Genomic DNA, 22,672 nt, shown 5'->3' with positions numbered 1-22,672 from the left:
TCCTCTGTCTACACTCACAATAATGCTCCATAGATTGCCATACTGGATTTCTACCCACTCTCCCAACAACAGGCCGTTCTCCTGGGCTTGGCTGACAGTATCTTAGCTGTGCATTAATTTCCTTAATTTGGCGATCAAGTTAATAAAATAATAACGGTGTGATCGACAGACAGGCCATTGCCATACCCACATCTACCGCAGCTCCTCCGGCCTCACGCAGAGCTGTTGTTTTAATGCAGATGTGGCCCCTTGAGGTTTCTTGGATTAATTTGCAAGGTTGATTACTCTGCTGCAGCTCCACACAAAGGTATTCATAAAAGAGATGTATCATTTGACTTCACTCTGTTCTTGTTCCATAGTTGGAAAAACAGATCTCAGAGAGGACCAACCAATGGGGCCTCAGCTTAATCACCATGTCTATCCAAAACTCAGGCAAGGACCAGAGAGACAAGGTCCAGCCCACCGTCGGAAAGCCCCCCATGCTGTATTCACACTTTGGAGACGACCTGAGCTTAGCCCCTGAGGCAGAGAAGGGCCAGTCTCCCCAGACAGCATCCGAACATTGATAATTTTCTGGGACAGGATGGTGCAGCTGGGACCAAGTCCCATACCCTCTGTCCCCAAACCTGGCATACCTGCTTCATGTCTATACTCACCATCATCATGGTCACCATTGCTTTTTTTTTTTTTTTTTTTAGCATTTATTGTGTGCCAGGTGCTGTGAGAAGCCCCTTCCTTGCATTATGGTGCATTTAATCGCTACAAGCACCCTCTAATGGAGCTACTGCCCAAGACCCCATTTTACAGCTGAGACAACAGGGTCTTCGAGAGATCAAGTAATTTCCTCAGTAGCACAGCCAGGGCTGGCAGAGCGGCATTTCCAAATGACCTTACACCCACCAGCTGCGTTTCTCTACGGGAGCATTGCATTCTACTCTCAGAATGTCTCCAAGATGTGATCATCCTTACATGGGGGTTTCCTGATGAACGAGAGCCATCTGGGGGATGACAATTCTGAATTATTTGGGACCGCCCCAGGCATCAGACATTTCATCCCTAATCATCCCTCCCCACCCCACCCCCACTATATACTCCCTACCCTCCTCACTATAACAACCCCAAAGTATCTCCTCCAACTTCCGAACAGTCCTAAGAAAGCAGTACCACCCCAATGAGAAGCAATGCCCCAAGGCCCAAGTGGCCACCTCTGTCCATCAGAAACATGGGGTTTTTTTCTTTCTCCCTTAGGATTCTTAGCACAAACATAGATCCTATAACCAGCAATCAGAAAGCTCTGAGATCCAGTAAAGATCCTTCAACCTACAAGGCCCCTCACCATCAGCTCCATATGGAACTCCAGGAGGAGTTATGAGCAACAGCTGACAGTCAAACAGACTCTAATCTTCCAGCCCCTCCTAGACAGGGCCTGTCAAAAGAAGGCCCCTTATGGCCAGAAAGGTCTTTCCCAGGAGTCAGCTCAGACAGCACAGTTGTCCCCAGAGATTCCTAGATTTAGATTGTTCACGCTGGAGGGACTTAAGAGATTATTTTGTCCAATCTCCTCCATTTACAGATGGGGAGAGTGAGGCCTAGAGAGTCATACACTCCCAGATACACAGCTGGCCAGAGTCCTGGCTGGGACCCAAGCCCTGTCTCCACCGATCTTGCAGTTCTGGCTGCTCCAGCAACCCAGGCATGGAGGGCATCATGGAGAAAGAAAGCCACAGACAGGAGCGAGCGTTAGAGGGGCCAGGGCAGCTGCCTGGCTGCCTACAGGAGAGGGCTCAGGTGGGCAGGACATCTGTGTGCTAGTGGTCAGTGTCGCCAAGTAGGAGAGGATCCATAGATCCCACCTCCATGTGGCCTAAAAGGTAGGAGCAAGAGTCAGTGAGGAGGAGGTCAGGACCAAGACAGAACCGGCTGATCACAAGGGTGAGCTCTGTAGACTCAGAGATGTCTGGCGGGGAATGGGGTGCCTTGAAAGGAAGGAGTTTCCTGTGCCTGGAAGTGCTGGAGCAGAGGAAGAACACTGCTGGGGGGAAAGTGCAGAGGGGATCAGGCAGCTGATGAGGGGATGAATTCAGCGTCCCTGAACGTGACATCCAACCTGGAAGACTTGGACCCACAGCAGTCACACCTTCAAGGCAGGTCCCCTGTCCTCCTCCTCATCCACGGCTCCGGGAGGCCACTCTAGATCCAGACCCAAGGTGACCATGGCCCTGACTCAGCTGGGTTCTCAGGGCCTGTTGCTGTTTAGTCACTCGGTCGTATCCGATGCTTCGCGACCCCATGGACTGCAGCACACCAGGCCCAGTCCACCATTTCCCAGAGTCTGCTCACACTCATGTCCATTGAGTCAGTGATGCCATCCAACCATCTCATCCTCTGTCACCCCTTTCTCCTCCTGCCCTCAATCTTTCCCAGCACCGGAGTCTTTTCCAATGAGTCAGCTCAGGGCCTGGACCTCAAACAAGGTCACACAAGATGGGACCCTGTGCCTACTCTCCTTCCCACACACACACACGAAAGTATGGATTCCCAGCAGGGAAAATACCCTCAAGGAAACGTCCAGAGGACTATGGAGTAAACAGACATCTAAGCACCTAGGGATGGAGGAGAGGTAAGCTCCTTCCACACCCCCGGGGCACTGGGGCCACAGGGAATCTGCCAAGACTGCTCCATGAAGATAGTTGCCAGCCCTGCTGGGTCTCATTGGCTGTTCCCCACACTGATGAAAAGGCTAGAAAATTCTCCATATGTGGGGCGCCCAGGAAGGGGGAGACAGCCACACACAGCTGTGAGACCTTCGCTGTTCCTGTATGATGAGATGACAGTAATTATACCTCACGTTTCGGCAGAGCATTTATAAGGCTAAAACTGGTCTGCTGCGGTTTTTCACATGCGTGTGTTTATATGTGGCCCTCGTCAGCTTACAGGGCATTGTCACAGGCTCTACAATTGTATGGCTTTCATCCTTCTTGTGCCCAGGCAATAACAACCAACCCTGGGGGGATGGTCAGGACTGGGATTATTTTGCCCATTTTACAGATTAGGAAGTAGAGGCACATGAACTATTAGGTAACGTGCCTAAATTAGACTGAGCATAGTTTTCTAGGCCTATGAATAATGCTTCTTCACAGACACACACAGAGTGTAATGGAGATGCAACTAGCCTTTGAATAACTGTTCTTAATGAAGATGGTGACCTTGGAAACCGTCAACACAAGAATCAAGGAGAGCAAGGGCATAGGGAAGTGGGGCAGGAGGTGGCTGAACGGATGAGGGGAGGGCAGCTGAACGGCAGGGGTGGTGCCCAAGGCGAATGCTATTCACGCTAAAGTAGCGTGGGACAAACATCTGTTAAACAGGGCACACCAGCTGTGCCACAGCACCACCCCCACTCGTGAGCCCGCAGGCCACAGCCTGCCACGAGCAGCACCTGACCTCTGGCTCACTGGCTGCCTCCTGGTGACTGGCTGGGTTATGGAGGGAGGAGTGGTCTGGGGATCCCCAAGGTCTAGGGCTGTCAGTTGCGTTCTCTCTACATGAAACTACCTGAAAACAGCGAAATCCATCCAGCTACAAGGTGGAGGGGGGCGGTGCTCACCCTGAGCAGCACATTTACACAGGTTTATTGCCTGGCAAATCCCACGAAGGAGGAGCCTGGAAGGCTGCAGTCCATGGGGTCGCTAGGAGTCAGACACGACTGAGCAACTTCACTTTCACTTTTCACTTTCATGCATTGGAGAAGGAAATGGCGACCCACTCCAGTGTTCTTGCCTGGAGAATCCCAGGGACGGGGGAGCCTGGTGGGCTGCCGTCTCCTGGGTTGCAAAGAGTCAGACACAACTGAAGCTACTTAGCAGCAGCAGCATGGCATTAAATCCAGGCTAGTTCTTACTCTGTCCAATCACAGTCGAGATTTATCAGCCAACCCCAACCTTTCTCAGGCAAATATGAGACTGGCCTTTGCCTCACCCTCAAATCCAAATCTGGAGCCCACCTGTGCCCTCACCTTTTCCACAGCTGCCAGTAGCTGTGGCTGGGGAATGGGAGTGTGCTGGACACCCGTCTTCTAGGGAAACCCAGGTGCCTGCATGGCCCCAGCTACCTGGCTGAGGATGGATCCTCCCGGCTACCCAACTGATAGATGATAGGAGGAGGCTGTGATGTTCCCTGCCCTGGACACCACTCAGTCGTCTTACTGCTACAAAGTCTAAGTCAGTTGGCTTGGCCAGAACTGTGGCTCATTAGTGCAACTGACAGAACCTAATAATCAAGCAGGAGATGTGGGTTTGATCCCTGAGTGGGAAAGATTCCCAGATCCCCTGGAGAAGGAAATGGCAACCCACTCCAGTATTCTTAGCTGGGAAATCTCAGGGACAGAGGAGCCTGGTGGGCTACAGAAGAGTCAGACTTGACTTAGTGACTAAACAGCAGCAGTGGTGGGGTGGGAGTGAGTAGTCCAGAAAAAAAGAAGAGATCTAAGCTTTATTGGGAATCAGCTATATTCTAGCTATGCTGTATACATCATCTCCTTTAATCCCATTTCAGAGCTGGAGAAAGTGAGGCTCAGAGGCCAAATGTCCCCTATTAAGGGCAGAACCAGGATGTGAATGAAGGGTTTGCCTTGACTCAGAATATCCACGACACCATCAAGTTGCAATCTCATTTTTCTTTACAATTCTAATATACAAAATGCTCTGGTTGGAAGAATTGAGGGAGGCAAGCTTGAAGCTCTGCCCACTGGCCATCTCTCCCTCTAGCCATCCCCTGAGGCTCCAACCCACATCTTAGGGCTCCACCCCCACCTTCTTCAGAAATATCTGTGGGACCAGAGCCCTCCCAGATCACTGCCAGCGTCTGACTCTTTGCAACCCCACAACTGCAGCCTGCCAGGCTCCTCTGTCCATGGGATTCCCCAGGCAAGAATACTGGAGTGGGTTGCCATTTCCTCCTCCAGGGGATCTTCCCAACTTCCCAACCCAGGAATTGAACCCACATCTCCTGCGATGGCAGGCACATTCTTTACCACTGAGCCACCTGGGAAGCCCCTCCCAGATCATTAGATGTGCAGAAAAGCACTCTGGAAGGCCTTGGAGCTGCACCTGCCAGGGTGGGTTTGCCCAAGGCCCTGGAGGTGCAGACAAAATAATTCTTGAAGCCACCTCCCTACCTTGGACATCCCAGCTGGCTCTCTGGGAAGGAGCACAGTAGCTGCCACAAACTGTTGGCTCTTCAAGCATTACTCCCAGCTCTTTATTCATCAGTCCTCTGACTACAGCACCTGCCTTCCTACTGCCCCCCACTCCAACCGCTGCATGTGACAGCAGGCACCTTAACGAAGGGAGAAGAAGCTGAGGCCTCTTCCTCTCAGAGGCCACAACCCCCTCCCAGACTGGACACTGACAAACCAAGAGGGTGAAAGGGCATTTTGTCTCACTTGATATTCCCTTCCCATCAGCTGCAGCTTCTCCACCTACTGACCACAGCCCTAAGCTGCCTCCATCCTGAGGGTGCGCACACCAGAAGGTGAATGTTGGCACTGGATTCCCATGGCTGGTGCGCCCCTCTCTCCTTTCTGCAGCACAGGTGGGACAACCCACACCCCAAGTCTGGTCCGCCTTCAGGCATCTCTGCCACTGCCACACATTCCAACCCCATTGCAAGCTAGAGGGTCTGCCTTGCCAGGAGGAGGACTCAGTGCTAAACCCCTGGGGGGCTAAAACTTGGAAGAAAGAAGCACCCCTGAAAACACCCTCCTTCTCCACACTCTTGCCCCTCTCCCACTCCACCCAAGGAAAGAAGTCACTGCCTGGCTTCTACTGAGGCCAAGATCAAGACGCTATCAAGATGCTACCCAAGGCTCCTGGCCTGGTGAGGTGAGCATGCAAATCTGTATGCAAATTACATGCAAATCCAGGGCCTGCCCTTGGGTCCCTGGCACCCTGCCATGTCTGCTGCCTGTGGCTCACCCCATTCAGGCACCTGGGTGGTGGCTAGAATCTACTGAGCTAGGGGCTGAGAAAGCACTTTGGAAGTGGGGGGCTTTTCTTGACTGCTTCCAGTGCCCCCAAGAAACACCTCCTCCAGGATCACATGGGAGGGGAGAATCTCTGCCAGCCTGGTACCCACTCCCCTGAAAATAAAAAGAAAAGAAAGCTCTCTGAACATCCACCCTCCCTTCAACTCATCCATAAATAAAATCATCCTTCATCAGGCTGAGCAGGGGACCAAGCAAGTCACAAGGATGGAATCTCCAAAGACCAGGAAAAGTCAGGGGGCCACGAAGTCTGCACCCCTCTGTTAAAAGCCAACAGAGTTACCCTGTGTCCGGACACTCCTAGTCACCCTGTTGGTGGGGATGGGCTTGCTGCTTTAGCAAAGCATGGCTGGGCCAACCCCCACCCCTGCCGCCATTTGCTTGCCCACCTCCTCTTCATTCCTCAATCTGAGAAAAATAAGCCTCTTCAGCCAGTCTCCTGGGATCTGCTCAACTTAAGCACTGCCTTTGGGTCAACTGCTTACTTGCTTTTTGTTTCTAATTGAGCTCCCCAGTCTGCTGCAGAAATACATTCAAGGCAGCTGACTTTGATGCCCAGAAATACGAAACATCTGAAAGGTTTGTCAGGCATCATGACAACCCCATTCTCCCTCTGTGTTATCTAGGCACCCAGGGCTTCGCTGCCTACCTACTCTCTCCCCAATGCTCATGGGTCCTTCACCTGCTTCCCAAAGTTGTGTTTGCCAGGTCGAGATTTTAAAAACACACTCGCTGAGTGCCCCCCCTCCCGCCTTTAATTAGACTCTGAACAGAGTGTTAGAGATTTTTCTTAATGGTTTGACGAAGCCTTTTAATTTGGTCTTCTCAAGAGAGAGGAACCACGAGTCCCCATCCAAGAGGTTGGGGTGGGAAATGAAAAAATCAATGCAACCCATTATTTTGGCTTTTAGAAAACAGGAATTTTAGTGCCGGGGAAGCTTGTTCTTTTGCACAGTAAAAATGCAAATGCAGGCAACACAGATGCTGGCACGCTGGATGAAACAACAGAGAGAGCCTCACTGGGGTTCATCTGGCTGCCCAAACCTGGATGCGTTTGGCAATAATAAGGTAGTTATTGGAGACTTGATAACCGATTATTAAAACACCTTCCCACTTTAGTTCTGGGGAATCAGTCTGAAGCTCAGGCTTCATCAAAAAAAAAAAAAAAAGGGTATTTCGAGAGGAATGGAAATAACAGAAGCTTAAAACACATTCAATAACTGCTTAATTCCATCCAGAGGACGCTTCAGCTCATCTTGTTTTCTCCTCTTTCTCTCTCCCTGCCTCCTCCCGCTCCTCACAGATGGACGTACAAATTATTGCAAGAGGATATTGTTTTCTGTAACAGGCTCGAACATTCACATTTACATTTTCCTTGGTGCCGCGGGGGTGACTGGCAACGGGAGAGAAAAATACACCAAACCCCATCTTCGCTGCTCTCGCCTCCTCAACATCTCCCCCAGCCGCCTTCGCCACCCCCACCACCTTGCCACCCCAAGCAGAACAGGCCCCCGGGACCAGCCTGGCACCTAAGATCCAATTAAGGCACGAAGGAAAAGAAAGGCCTGTCTGGCAAGTCGCCCTGGCGCCCAGCACAGACGCTGGAGACTCTGAATGGCAGGGGCACCCGGGGCTCTGCAGATCCAAGGCCGCTTAGGTGTCCCTCACCTGGCACCTCCAGCCTCCCACAGGCCCAAGGCCAGAGCGACTTCCTTCTCCGCTGGGAAAAGATTCTGCCCCTCGGGCTGTCCTGTGCCTCCTGGGCCTTTCTCCACCCCCACCCCCATCTGCCCCTTCCCTATCAAATAGCTTGGGCTTCATTTATTAATGCCCGCCTTCTGAAGGGGGGAGGGGAGGGTCCATCAGGTATTCGCTAAGGGGCCTCGCCTTCGGGGATGGGCCACGCGGGAAGAGGTCTCCAGAAGCGGCGGGGGGCCTGGGGGCGTGTGTGGACCGAGCTGGGCAACAGTGTGGTGGCGGCCTGTGCTTTCTCGTCTGACAAAATGCAAAGGGGTGGCGGGTGGAGAGAGACCGAGAGAGAGAAAGCTGCTGCTCTTCACCTTATGTATTTTTAATATTAATGTAATTAAAGCTGCGAGCCGAGTCAGCCTGCGGGGGCGGAGGGAGGCAGGAAAAGCCTGGGGAGAGGGAGACTGGGGTGGGTGGGGGCGCGGTTGAACCAGAGGCGGGCTTCTGGCTCCATTGAGGTGATGTGAGAGGGTGCTGTGCAGGGGGCAAGGGGTTAATCAATCTAGACCAGCCTTGGTGTGTCACCCCGTGGACCCCACTGGGTCAGAGAAACTCAACTACTTTGTCCACGGTTCAGAGGCCGCCCCTCGCCCCGCACCCCGGTCTCCAGGCAAACCTCAGCAGCATCTTGGCCATCAATCTGGCTTTGACCCGGCGGTATTTACAAATAAGATAAGGGTCACCTTTCTCCCCCAAAGCCACAAGATACTGCACCCAGTTCCAGCAGGTTGCAGACTCCAGACCACTGGGGCTCGGGCAATGAAGGACTAGAGACCGCTCCGGGAGCGCCAACCCTGGGCTGGATTGCCCTTCCCCCATCGCCTAGGGGTCAAGAGTTGCAGCTGGGCCAGCGCAGCCGCCTGGGCAAAGTGGGGGAGAGGCTGTCCCCCAGGGCGCGGAGGAGAAAAGTTGGAGGGCTGAACAGGTAAAGCTGAGCTCGAAAGAGCGAGCGTGTGTGCTCCGCCGCGCAAGGGCGCGGAGTTCGGCCGCCTCCTCTCCCGCCATCCGCGCGCCTGGGGGCACGTCCTCTGCGAACGCCTGGAAGTCGGAGCTCCGGGGACGGCCTGATGCCGACTTGGTGACCAGGTGACTGTGGTCGAAGATGTGTGACCACTTCCAACCCCCAACCCCGGCTGCCTCGAGGATCAGGTGCGCAGTGCCCCAGCAGCAGGTCTGGACATGCCGGACACCTGGACCCACCCCTAGCAACGCCTTCTCTCCGGGGAAAGCGACACGCCCCCGCCCCAACCCAAGTCTTGTCCCAGGTCGGCTGACCAGGCGCCGAAGCGTAGAATCTCGCACCTTGGGGCGCGCTGCCCGAGGTGGCCAGGTGGCTTAGCGAAGAAGCCGAGGCTAGTGCCCTGGGGCAGGGGTGGGGGGTGAGATGGGGCTGGGAGAAGGCTACCTCTAGGTTTGGAGAAGAAACTTGGTATCCGAGGGACCCCAAGTCTCGGGACCCCTAGCTCTCCTCGCCCTGCATCCAGCCAGGGCAAGGATAAGCGCCATGCGGTGCGGTGCAGGGGGTCCGGGGCGGCGGAGGGGCACCCGGCGGCAGAGGGGAAGTAAGCCGCGGCCCGGTTCCACCAGGACTTCCAGGTGAACCGTCACGGCCGGAGGACCTCTCGACTCGGAGGGCACCCCGGGGTCCCAGCGCCACCCAGCCGCAGGCGGCGGGGAAGGGGCTGGGGGAGGGGTCCGGGCAGAACAGCAGCCCAGCAAGGAGCGGGGAGCTGAGGGGCTCTCTCACCATCACCCCGCCGGGCGCGCCCCAAAACGGCAGGCGCGGGTGGCTGGCCGAGCGGTCCAGGGCGGACTCTCACCTGGCCGCTCTCCGGATGCCTGCCCCGCCCCCGGTGCAACCCACCCGGGGCCGAGGTGCGTCCCCCAGCCCCGAGTACCTGGAGGCCTCCCACCCAGCCACCCACCCCCGGGCACCCCGCCTCGCCGCCAGCCTCGCGCACCCCGGCCCCGCCGCCTCCGCCGCCCTGAAGCCCGCGCGGGTCTCACCTTTGTGTAAAGAGTCCAGGAGCAGGAGGAAAGTTACCAGCCACATGCCATAAAGAGGCCCTATTCTCCGGGGAGGTGGTCCTGTGGCCGGCCGTGCGGCAGCGCCTCTCCCCCGCTCAGCGCGCTCCCAGCCGCCCGCACTCCGCGCCCCGCTCTCTCCGCTCCTCAGCCCAGCGCTCGGCGGCGGCGGCTCCTCCCTCCTCGGCTCCCTCGCTCCTGTCATCCGCGGGGCTGGGCTAGGCGGCCGCTCTCCCCGCCCCCCCGCGGCACCCGGGCTGGGGAGCGCCGCGCGAGCCCCGAGCCCAGACGCCCCCCTACCCACCCCCGCAAGCCCAGGCACAGGGGCGAGGGCCCGGACCCCACGACCCGGACCAGGGCTCGCCGTCTGAGAGGCGAGGGGTCCCTGCCACCCACCGGCTCCCAGCCTGCGGTCGCGCACAGGCGTGTGCCATACGTGTGCTAAGAGCCCGCCCTGCTCTGGCCAAGGGCGCCCCGGGTCTCCCCGGCCGGGTCACCTGGGTCCAAGGCTTCGTGCTTCCTCCCAACTCAGTTTACCACTTGGGTGGGGGAACCTGATTCTGGGAGTAAAAGCCAGACGAAGATCCTTTGGTGCCGCCCCGGGTGACTGTCCATCTCAGAGCTGAAAACTGCACGCCCTTCCAGCCCCTAGTTCCCTCTGCAAGCCTGCCTCGTGGGAAGCCCTAGGTGAGCCCAGACACCCTAGCACTCTGGGAATTTTCCTCCCACCACGCACATTGTGATTACTCAGACATTATTTGCAACGAATAGTTTTTATGTCAGCTGTATCTCCTGTATCTTCCTCCTTTATCTTCCTCCATCTCCGCTACCCCACAGCTTTGTCACTAAGCAGAAACTGGTTTATTCCTTAGAGCAATCTGCCTAAAGTTGGCATGGAATTGACTAGGGCTTGAGTGAGGGTATCCTCTCAGTTATAAAATGGATGTTGAGTACCCGCTGTGTGCCAGGCAGTGGGTTAGGCACTGGGGCCCAAGGCATTTACTTTTTAAAATACATTGACATCTACATGATATAAAAGTTACCGTTTAGTTTCTACGTGGTGTTCAGTACATTCGCAGTGTTGCTCTGCCATCACCACCGTTCATTTCCAGAACTTTTCACCATCCAAACAGAAAGGTACCCATGCTCCTGGTAAGCATGAATCTACTTTTCCGTCGCTATGAATTTGCACGTAAGCGGAATCGTACAGCTTTGTATCTTCTTTCACTTAGCATAATGTCTCTAAGTTTCATCCATGTTGTAACGTGTCAGAATTGTATTCCTTTTCATAGCTGAATAATATTCCACAGTATATATAGACTCGTTTTGTCTATTCATTTGTCAGTGGACACTTGCGTTGCCCCCACCCTTTGGCGATTATGGACAATTGCTGCCTTGAACATAGGTGTTTGGGTATCTCTTTGAGACTCTGCTTTCAACTCTTTGGGGATTGGTAATTGCTGGATCCTATGGTAATTCAATTTTTTAACTTTCTGAGGACTGCCAGGTGCGTTTACTTTTCTCCTATAGTGCTTTCAGAGTTTAAAGGGCTCTCACCTGCGACTGCTGTGCCATCCTCACAATACTGTTTGAAGCTTTATCATGCCCTTTTAAAACAGGTGAGAAAATGAGGCTTGGCTTGTTCAAGGTCACCCAGTTTGTATCACAAGCAAGACTGGAACCCAGGTCTCCTGATTCTGGGGCAGAAGTGCTTGCTCTGTGCGGGGCTGCCTCCCCTGGTGGCTCTACTCCGTGACACCAACTCACCACTCCACAGAAGATGCTTTTTCACTAGGTGTTTTGCCCTCTGAAAACACAAGTATGGGCTTTCCCAGGTGGTGCTAGTGGTAAAGAATCTGCCTGCCAATGCAGGAGACCCAAAAGACACAGGTTCCATTCCTGGGTTGGGAAGATCCCCTAGAGTAGGAAATGGCAACCCACTCCAGTATTCTTGTGTGGAGAATCCCATGGACAGAGGAGGATGGCAGGCTACAGTCCATGAGGTCACAAAGAGTCGGACACCACTGAGTGACTGAACACACACACAGGTCTAGATCAGAGACAAGGGGCAGACTGCAACAGGTGTTTGAGAGGACACAGCCCGCCCTCCACTTGACAGTTGAGGAAGCTGAGACCCGGAGCGAGGAAGCAGGGGACCTGCCGGGGCTCAGGCAGCCACAGAGCCCAGGAATCTCCAGTCTGCTGGGAGGAAGCGGGGGACCTGCCGGGGCTCAGGCAGCCACAGAGCCCAGGAATCTCCAGTCTGCTGGGAGGAAGCGGGGGACCTGCCGGGGCTCAGGCAGCCACAGAGCCCAGGAATCTCCAGTCTGCTGGGAGGAAGCGGGGGACCTGCCGGGGCTCAGGCAGCCACAGAGCCCAGGAATCTCCAGTCTGCTGGCAGAGAGTGTCCTTCAGCACTGCCAGCCTTCTGGGCTCATTCGTCTGCCCTGTTCCTCCCCTTCTGAAGGAGACCGTTGCAGACAGGAATCCAGTTATTTAAAACTAAGCCTATTGACCCAGAGCACCTGGTCAGGCCGTGCCTAAAATAAACTGCTAAGTCAGACAGGATGAAAGGGGCTGCTGTCTGTCGGGAGGGGCGGCCTCTGAGTAGGGCCTGGGGGTGTCAGCACAGCTGCTCGGGCCCCACATGCTGGAAAGAGAGAGGGGGACCCCCTTCTCTCCATTTACCTGAAGTACCTCCTCTAACCTGAGTGTCCCTTTTATGCTGGTTACACCTGAGGGCCTTTCAGGGACCACAGTACCCTGTGGAGAGAGTCAGGTGTGACCTGAAGGGTGAAGTCTTTTGCTGACTGTCTTCTGAAGAGGCTGCGAGGATATGGGGAGCGGGGGTGGGCAGGTGAGGAGGGCAGACTCCCTCTAGCACAAGGAAGCTCTCTCAATATATAATGTGGTGGTTAAGAGAGTGGTTTTGAAGCCAGAGCTAAGATCTCAGCCCAACTCTGCTCCTCACTAGCTGTACAGCTTTGGGGAATTCATGGGCACTAAGCCCCTGTTCCCTCACCTGTAACGTGGGGACAGCCACAGTATCCGCCTCGGAGAGCTATTGTGAGGATTAAATAAGACCAGCCCGGTGGCTGGCGTGTAGCAAGCACGGTAAATACGTCTATCGCTAATGTTATTGGCTTTGCTCAGAGGACCTTGACCTGTGCGGAGGAGGGGAGGGAAGAGCTGGATGGGAGAGGATACTGGGGTGACGTTCTGCAGTCCATATGGCAGCGAGGCGAGAGTTCAGGCGTTGTGAATCCAGGAAGCAGCCACAGAAACACGGAAGGAAGGTGCACTGGAGGCTAGAAAAGCGTGGCGTGGTGGGCCTCAAGGAAGGACCTGAAAACAGGCGGTCCTGCTGCTTTTCCTATTTTCTATTTCCTAGGTTTTGTCCCTCAGTATTTAGGAAAACATCCTTGAAAGTGACAGTCTGGCTCCACAATGTTCCGAAGTCCCTTCTTAACAGGAGACGGAGGTGGGGAGTAGCCTGGCAGAGTCAGCAAGAATCCCAGCAAGGGAACCCCCAGGGAAAAGAGACAGGAAAGAAAGTGGGATGCGTGCTTCACCTCCGCCCACGCCAAACCCTGATGCTTTCCTCCCACAGCTGACATTTTGGAGGGGCTCTTTTTTAATTTTGATAGGGGGGACAATTCCTTTAGAGTCCCAACTTGGAAAGGAGCCCTCACACCCCCACAGAAATGTATGCTCACCGACGTGAGAACAAACACAGTTGCCCAGGCAAACATCCATGTGTACAGGTAAACATAAACACTTAATGACAGGCACACCTGTGCTCAGATGCAATTTGAATACAATCCAAAAATCCTGCATTGACACCTATGCATATGCCCTAATTTGTGGGACTCATTGCCAGTAGAGACACACCGTTCATTTAAAACCAGTGATTAATTTCAATATTTTATTGCATTAGAATGGTGGGTGATGAAGTAGCTGGTGTGCGTGTGAGTGTTTTACCAATGCCAGTTGAAGCAGCTATATGAAGACGCTGGGAGGTGAACCCTTTCCAATTCAGGTTAATCATGGATATTTTGGGGGGTATTATTTTGCCATGTTATATTAGGACTAGAGCCATCATGAGAAACCACAGATGTTTTTATTGTTTAATTCAAACAACAGCTTATATATTTTGGATACTTTTCTTCAAAAACAAAGGCATATAATTATTTTAGTAGAGCCTTCCTATGTGCTCTGAAATTCTTTAACAACTCAGTATGATCATGGTTTTCATAAAAGGAATCAATACTGAACCAGGTCAGTGGTACAAACTTGACATTTGGGGTTATATAGCTAATTCAGGATTGACCTTCTTAGTACTTATTCCTTGGTGGGAGGAGAAAAAAACAAATAAGGATTTCCTTGGCTTTTTTCCCCTCCAATCTGTAATTGATTTTAATGTGCTATGAAGAGTTCTGGGTTCTAGTCTTATTTTTGCCACTGTAGTCAGCTGTGATCTTGGACAAGTCATTATCTTTCTGGGGCCTCAGTTTCTTCCCCGCTGCACGTTCTCTAATGTAGGCAGAGACAGAAACATGTATTTTCACACACAGATACTCAGAAGTAAACCACACAAAGTAAACCATTTTTGCTGCAAATGCATGCACGTGTATCTAGAATACTTCTGTCTTCTTGAGACAAGCTTGTTGTTATTGTGCAGTTGCTAAGTCTGTCCGACTCCTTGCAACCCCATGAACTGCAGCATGCCAGGCTTCCCTGTCCTTCACCATCTCCCAGAGCTTGCTCAAACTCATGTCATTGACCCGATGATGCCATCCAACCATCTCATCCTCTGTCTCCCCCTTCTCCTTTTGCCCTCAATCTTTCCCAGCATCAGGGTCTTGAGACAAGGTGAATCATTGCAATTCATAGACTATGATGCTTATATAAAGAGGCAGTACTGTCATTAAATTACCTGGGCATTTCTTAAACCAAAGTTCTGTATGCTTAACTCTGAGGATGTCTAGGTACATTTTGTCACTTACTCTCTCCACATCTTGTATTCTAGTATCATGGTCCTAAGCTCTCTGAACAAAGGACCCCAATCTTTGAGGCTCCCCACCACCGACAGATGGCACCTCTGGGGGCCCGCAGACCTTGTACAGGCCACTGTCTCAGGAGGTTTGGTCAGGGGGTGCAGAAACCCCCTCAATAACCGCAGCCACTTCACCGTAGTCCTCTCTCTGCTCCCCACTCTGAAAATGGCTAAGAATTGAACCCAAAGGGGTTCCATGAAGCCCAAATTCTGTGCAGCTGAAGCTCATTGCCAGCTCTTTCTCGAGGGGTGGGGGCGGGGGAAGGTGGGAGGAATCCAAACGAAGCGAGAAAGAAAAACAGGAAAATTCCGTGAGTGGGAGCTCACTTTGCTAGCTTCCCAGGTTATGCTGCAGCTCTCCTGACCCACAAGGCACTCACAAATGTGTTCATCAAATTGTACATGAACATCTCTCTGGAAAGCCTGAGTGAGATGTTTTTCACTCCTTCTTCCTCAAGTGCCCGGTGCCCCTTCTCCACCTGTGTGAGCCTCCTTTAGCAGCAAGGCCTGGTCAGGCACCCGCAGCTCTCCCCAGCCAGCACGGACCAGCCCTTCTCCGGACTCGGCTTGCCCCAGACTTCTCCTTGGCCTGTGGCTCTTACCCCTTCCTCCCGCATTATGGCTACTACTTATGTACACATCTGACTTGTCTCCTCTTCCAAATACTAGGCTGCTCCGAACCTGTTTGGTTTGTACCTGCAGAGCCTGATGCTTCCTTGCACTAAGAGGCACTTGATGCTGATTTCATGATCAGGCAAGCTCATTCTTACAGGGCTGCAAATACCCAATTACAACTTCATGGGTCATGTCTTGCAGCAGTGTGTCCTTTAACTGGAATCAAAGCCTTAAGCTTTCCCCTTATCAGATGAGAGTTTCTGGCCTGGACAGGTGAGCGCCAGAGATTCAAGAACTCTGACCCTAAAGCCAGGTCTCAGCAGATCCCCGGGCAGCCAGCCTCACTGTGGTCTTTCTCATGTTCATCATCACGCAGGACTTTGGGGATCACAAAGGCTTCGCGTTTTCTTTCATTTCAGATCCTTGTCCATAACAGACCAGATGAGGCCAGAAAGGTCTTGTTCACTTTTCAGATGAAGAAACGGGAACTCCGAGAGGCTTGTGATGTGCCCAGAGGCAGAGCTACCGTGAATCTAATACAATTGACGTCCCAGAGTTCCACAGGGTCTCGGCAATGAGTTCACATAGTCAGATGGTATTGGTAATTTGGTAGAATACTACAGTTGATCTGCAGTCAGTTATGGCTTCTGCTCTTTTCCACTCTGGTGTGCATTTGGGGTTCCGGTGTGCCTTTGGGGATCTGACTCAGAATCCCTCAAAGCGAGTGAGAGATGAACCTATAGCTCACTCATTAGATCTAGGATTGGTGAGGTATGTTTTTTTGCAGCCATCCCAGCATAGGGAATGGCTGTAGGAATACAACCACCCCTTGCATCAACTTACTTGGCTTTGTGACACAAAGTTTCAGGGCCCGAGTCGAACCACAGCATGATATGGCCTAAGATGTCTATACTAGAAATGTGCGTCATGGAAGAGAAACCAGGTCGGAAATGTATGGAGCCAGGAGCTGGTTGGTAAAATTGTGAGCAGAAAAATTGTTTAAGAAAAATGTTTTTAAGGCATTATAGAAGTGTGTCAGGTAGTGAGGTCACATAAATATTGTTATTTCCCCAGATTGTGTGACGTCTATGGTATTTGCCAGTTGTTTCAGAATTTGTAATTTGCAGCAATTTTTCTTTTTAGCATCCTAAATAACCATGTTTGTCCCTCATTTTGTATTCATAGCTGTGTATTGTTTTCCTGAAGGAAGGCCCTCCAAATGGTCTAAGCTTCAGGTCCTACAGAGCCTGAGTCTATCCTAGGGGGTGGGTCACACCGTGGAGGCTGAGATGAGTCAAGAAGCAGGTTTTCTGGATTCTGGCACAGGAATCCAGGACTGGATTCCCATCACAGTCCCTTGCCTCAGAGATGTCACACACCATGTAATTTATGTGTTTGTCCAGTGCTACCTGCACAGAGGACACTTTGAAAGGCCACAGCCCCTGAAGAGATTTTCCTCTACTCTGCAGGGGAGGTCAAGGTCCCAGCCGTGGAACTGGCCCTGACTTAGATGCTCAAAGCCCTCTTCCTAAGAAATCTGGCCACTTCATTCTCTGAGCAGAGCATCTCAGGGGAAGAAGGCCACTTAGAGTCCCCTCTGCACCCTCTCTGGGGGACAATGCCCCTCCCATCCCTGGGGTAGGGACACCAACATGGAGGACTGAAGTGCCCCTCAAAGCTCAAGGGTCATGGAAGACACCAGGAAGCCCCTCCAGCCTTGCTGAGCACAGAAAGTCCACATGCTGGCAGGCAAAGTCACAGCTGGAGTGCTGTAGCAGTGGGTAAAATGCTGTTTGGGGTTGCCAGGGGAAATGGCAACATCGTGGGAACGGTGAGAAGGGTGGAGGGTACCAGCCCAATAGCCATAGACTCGGCGAGGGCCCAGCAGTGTCTGAGAACCCCCCTGAGCGGCCCCACTTCACCCCCACGTGCTCTCTCTACACCACCAGACAGGTGCTGACAGTCTGGTTAAATTCTTCCAGGACGAGGGGCTCCCTACCCACACAGAAGTTCATCCTAACCTTACCCTCTGTGATCACACTCACTGTTTTCTTTATGGGGCCCGCTCTGCCTTAGCCCTCTGGAGTTCAAAGGATTGGCCAGATGACAGTCTTGGAAATATTTGAGAAGAACCTCCACAGCGCCCTCCTCACCTCAAGCCTGCCTTTTGCCAGGCTAAATATCACAGTTCTGTCCATCTCTCCTGTTCCAGCATAATTTCCAGAACTTTCCCTCTCCTGGTCTTCCCCTTCGCACATATTCAACTTTCAAAACATCTTTTTTTAAAAAAAAACTTTTTATTTTGTACTGGGGTATAGCCGATTAACAAACTGTGTTGTGATAGTTTCAGGTGGACAGCAAAGGGCCTCTGCCTTACATAAGCTTGTGTCCATTCTCCCCCAAGCTCCCCTCCCCTCCAGGCTGCCATGTAACATTTAGCAGAGTTCCCTGTGCTATATAATGGGTCCTTATTGGTTATCTGCTTTAAATATAGCAGTGTGGGCTTGCCCATCCCAAACTCCCTAACTACCCCTGCATGCAAGTTAAGTCGTATCAGTCATGTCCGACTCTTTGTGACCCCATGGACTGTAGCCCCCCAGGCTCCTGTCCATGGGATTCTCCAGGCCAGAATATTGGAGTGGGTTGCCATGCCCTCCTCCAGGGGATCTTTCTGACCCAGGGATGGAACCCATAGTTCCTGGGCCTCCTGCATTGTAGGCAGATTATTTACCACTAGCACCACCTGGGAAGCCCCTAACTATCCCTGCATCTCCCTTAAAAGCAGAATGGCCCCAATACTCCACATGAGGTCTGAGCAGTTCTGAGGACAGAAACTGACACTCCCTAGATAGGTATTGGACCTTCTCTGTTGCCCAAGATTTGATTGGCTCTTTGGGGCTGACACACCAATGACGCTGGACCTCTTTCCCATGAGCTGCTGCTGCCCTGTGACCCTGTGTGGATTATCGGGGGTCGCGGGGCATGACTAGACACACTTTTTCCAGAATGTTTGGAGAGGAAATGCTGCCTAGGTCAAATGGCATCATTTACACACGCCGGGTAAGACTCTGCGTGTGTGTGTGCTAAGTCACTTCAGTCGTGTCTGACTCTGTGTGACCCTGTGGACTGTAGCCCTCCAGGCTCCTCTGTCCGGATTCTCCAGGCAAGAATACTGGAGTGGGGTGCCATACCTTCCTCCAGGGGATCTTCCCAACACAGGGGTCAAACCAGTATCTCTTAAGTTTCCTGCATTGGTAGGCAGGTTCTTTACCAGTAGCACCACCTGGGAAGCCCCAGTAAGACTCTGATCAAACCCTGAAGGCCCAGCCCAGTCCAGTGTGGGTCGCAGGCTCAGCTGAGAATGTAGGCGTGAGGAGCGGGGGGCCCAATCTCAGACCACATGGCATTGGAAGTGTAGCATCTCTACCACATGTGATCGTACTTAAACAAACCCAGCTGACAAGGCAGAATGATCTTATACTGCATTTCCCAAGAGTTTCATGAACAGGAAATAGGTGACATGCAAAAACTGAGTTCTGGTCAAATAGGCTTGGAAAACACTGGCATAACCAAGGCAAATAGGTTTCTTTCACTGCAAGGACTTCCCAGAACCATTCAAACACTGTAGGAGGCATTGGGAACCTCCAAGTTGTGGATAAAGAGTGGTATTTGGGGAGGTTTCCCATTTCTCCTAGTCTGAAATCTCTGTCCTTTCACTGGCCACTGCTCACACTCAACTCAGAGGAAGCATGCGTTGTCAGCTTATTTGCACTCTCAGCAAGTTTTTGCCTGGCCCTGTGCAAGGAGCTCCCAGTGTCCCTGAAAGCCGCAAGGTGGGTCCCTACCCTGGTGAGCTTGCACTCGGTGGGGAAGGAGACAGAGAGAGGTCAGCATGCGGAGGTCTGCACACTGACCCTGAAGGTCAGAGTGGGAAGGGGTCTGGAGGCCATCTATTGGGAGCGCCTTGGGTCACAGAGGAGGAAACTGTGGCTGTGCAGGTGAAGAACACCCAGGCCACGTGGCCTGAGGGTCAGTGGCAGCTCTTGAAGGCAGGACTCCTGGCCCCCAGGCCTGCCCTCCAGCTACCGAGGCATTCAGGACCGAGGCTGTATTGTCTGCTGTCTCCCGCCCGTCAGCTGGGTGGCACTGCCTGCCACTCTGTCCTCACAGCCACAGTGTTCAGTTAGAAGACATTTAAGATTCTACCTAGGGCTGAGATTCAGTGAGACCGTGAAGACAGATGCTTCAGCTCAGAGAAAGGAGCGGTTAGGAAAAATCAAGGCAGGATGTGAGTGGGCTTTGTGATGGGAAGAGCCTGGAGAGTAAAAGCTGGATAGAAATAGATGTACCAGGAGCTGGGACATCTCAAATTCCCCGTGGGGGTTTCATGAATCTGGCTCTGTGGGGTGTGTTTGCCCATCTGAGATACGGGTGCGTGAGATACCCACACACCTGGCACGAGGTGGTTTAAGGCTGAGCCTTCCAAGACTCATTGGTCAGAACCTGAACTGAATTGGCCAGTTGTTTGTCTGAGTCAGCCAAAGTAGCTTTTTCTTTTGGCAAATTATAACCAGAGCCATGGGCTCCTAATAACGATTATTATCATTAAACCCTATTATGGTCCAGCACTATGCCAAGTACTTTAGATGCATAATCTCAGTTAACCCTCCAAACAACCTGTAAGACTGATATCATTAGGATCATCCCCATTTTACAGACAGCGAAACTGAGACATAGGGAAATTCACACAGCTAGTAAGTGTCAGAGGCCCAAGCCTTGAGCAGGACTGGCCACAGGGTCTCCTTCCTCTTTATTGCCATTCGTGGAGGTTGGTAGCATCTCTGTTGTCAAGTTTTCAGAAAGGTTTTAATATGGACATTTTCAAATGTATCACAAGCAGAGAGAAGAGTGTAATGAACTGCCCTGCGCCCATCTTCTAGGGCAAACAATTGGTGACTCGTGGCCAATCTTGTCTTATCTGTACTCCCCCTCCACCCTCACTTCCCATCAGCAAGGATATTTTTAAGCAAATCTCATGCATTATATAAGTTCATCTGCAGATCCTTCAGGGCGCATCTCTAAGAGATAAGGCTGAATCCTCATTCTCAATCACTACACTTGATGCTGTCCTAACTGAGAAGTAGCTTAGACCACACATACACACACGCGCGCGCGCGTGCACTGCACTTCAGGCCAGCCACTGCCCAGAACAACTGAGCTCACAGAGGTCTGTTCCAAAGCCCTCAGCTCACAGCCTGGCCAAACAGCCTCCCTGAGCCTCCTCAGAGGGTCTCGCTGCAGCTGCAGCCCCTGCCATCAGTCTAGCTTCTCTGGAGACGGGGAACACCAGGTCTTCTGCCTGGTGGGGTTGTTGCCACTAGGACAACAGTCTAGACCAGCCTGGACCTGGCCCCCCAACTCAGGCCATGCCCCTAATCCCAGTTCCTATCCGAGGTGGTTTAGGGTGCTCTCCTGCCCACCCTGCTCAGTCTAAGAGCAAGAGGTAAGGAAGAGATGGAGCTGAGCAAAGGACCTGGAATCAGAGATTCACTGTGCCTAGCAGGAACTCACTTTCCTCACCTGTAAAATGGGAGCATAACACCTATCACGTGGGGTGGCAGTGAGTGTCCAAGGAGACAATATTCCCCACGGTTGTTTGGTGACAGGATTGTGCTGTACCTGACATGGCCAGCAGGTGTCACCCAAAGACTAGCACCCGAAACCTTGGACTGGGGCAGGGTGAGGTGGGACGGCTGCTTCTCCATTCAGGGGATTGTTTTTCCATATTAGATCTGGTTGAACTTCAGGGAAGTGGATGACAGTTCGGTCTGTGGGATTTCTCCTTGGAAAAGTCAGGTCTGGCTCTATCCAGAATTAAAAAGTAGAGCTTTGCAGGCTTTAAAGCATGCTCCCTGGAAGACACCAGTGAGACAGGTATCAATACTCACATTTTACAGATGAGGAAATTGAGGTTGCAAGAAGCAAGTGACCTGCTAAAGGTTAAGCAGTCACTAAATGCAGAGCTGAGACTCCAGCTCAAGTCCTCTGCTTCCCTATTCTAGACGCTCTGCTGAGGTACCTCCTCAGAGGACAAGCCTTCGAGGGGACCTGGGACTGGCCTGGCCTCTGATTGCTGTCCTCTGAGAGTGTCTCCCTCTTTGGGGCTCAGATTTCACTGCTCAGCAAAGACTGAACTAGATCAGTGGTTCCTAAATTCAACTAATCAACCACACACACACACACACACACACACACACACACACACACGACCATGGAGACAGAGAGAAAGAGAGATCCAAGACTGCAGAAGCAGGGATCTGTATTCTACATTTCCCAGGGGCTTGAATCCCAGCTGCTCAGCACAGGTATTAGGACTGGCATTTAGGAAACACCAGACAGGCAGGTCTATGGGTTTGCGTTCTGCAGTTTCATAAACAACTTCCACTTAAGCTTATTAAAATACTTAACATGGTGCCTGGCACATACTTGATATTCAAATATCCAATACATATTTTGCTGAATTATATTGAAATGCATGTAATCACCCAACCTAGTGAAAACCTTGATTGATATTGCTTCACACTGAAATTAAAACCCACATTGCACTTCTGTAGTGCTTTATGGCTTACCGATCTTGTTTTTTTAATATAAGTTTTATTTATTTTATTTTTGGCTGCCCTGGGACTTTGTTGCTGCAGGTAGGCTTTCTCTAGCTGTGGTGCCAGGGCTTCTCACTGCTCTTGCTTCTCTTGTTGCAGAGCACAGGCTCTAGGGTCCACGGGCTTCAGTAGCTTGTGCCTCCCAAGCTCTAGAGCACAGACTCAATAGTTGTGGTGCAGGAGCTCAGTTGCTCTGTGACACGTGGGATCTTCCCGGGTCAGGGATCGAATTCATGTTTCCTGCATTGACGGGTGGATTCTTTACCACTGAGCCACCAGTGAAGTCCCCGATCTTGTTTACACAGAAGATCTCGCTCAATCTCTTTAATGCATTGGGCATTGTGACCCCCATTTTGCAGATGAGAAAACTGAGGGTCAGAGACACTAAGGAGCGGGCCCCGTGCTGCCCAGCTAGTCAGTGGCAGAGCCAGGCTCCAGACCCAAGTCTGAGCTCCATCACCCCCCGCGCCTCTTCCGCTGCAGTTCCTGCTCTGATCGTTTTCACTGCGTGGTTTGAGAGGAGGA

General features: G+C 52.3%; 1 protein-coding gene across 1 annotated transcript in view; it reads right to left on the bottom strand.

The window, feature by feature from the left end:
• DSCAML1 (DS cell adhesion molecule like 1) overlaps window positions 1-10,024 on the bottom strand; it is a 364,704-nt gene extending 354,680 nt beyond the window's left edge. Inside the window, exon 1 of the mRNA XM_018059732.1 lies at window positions 9,800-10,024. Coding sequence (XP_017915221.1) covers window positions 9,800-10,022 — 223 coding nt within the window. The 5' untranslated portion in view covers window positions 10,023-10,024. The remainder of the gene's footprint in view (window positions 1-9,799) is intronic.

This window comes from Capra hircus, chromosome 15 (genome assembly GCF_001704415.2).
Source record: "Capra hircus breed San Clemente chromosome 15, ASM170441v1, whole genome shotgun sequence".
NCBI lineage: Eukaryota > Metazoa > Chordata > Mammalia > Artiodactyla > Bovidae > Capra > Capra hircus.
The sequence above is the reverse complement of the archived record's forward strand: the minus strand, read 5'-3'. Positions and strand labels throughout refer to the sequence as shown.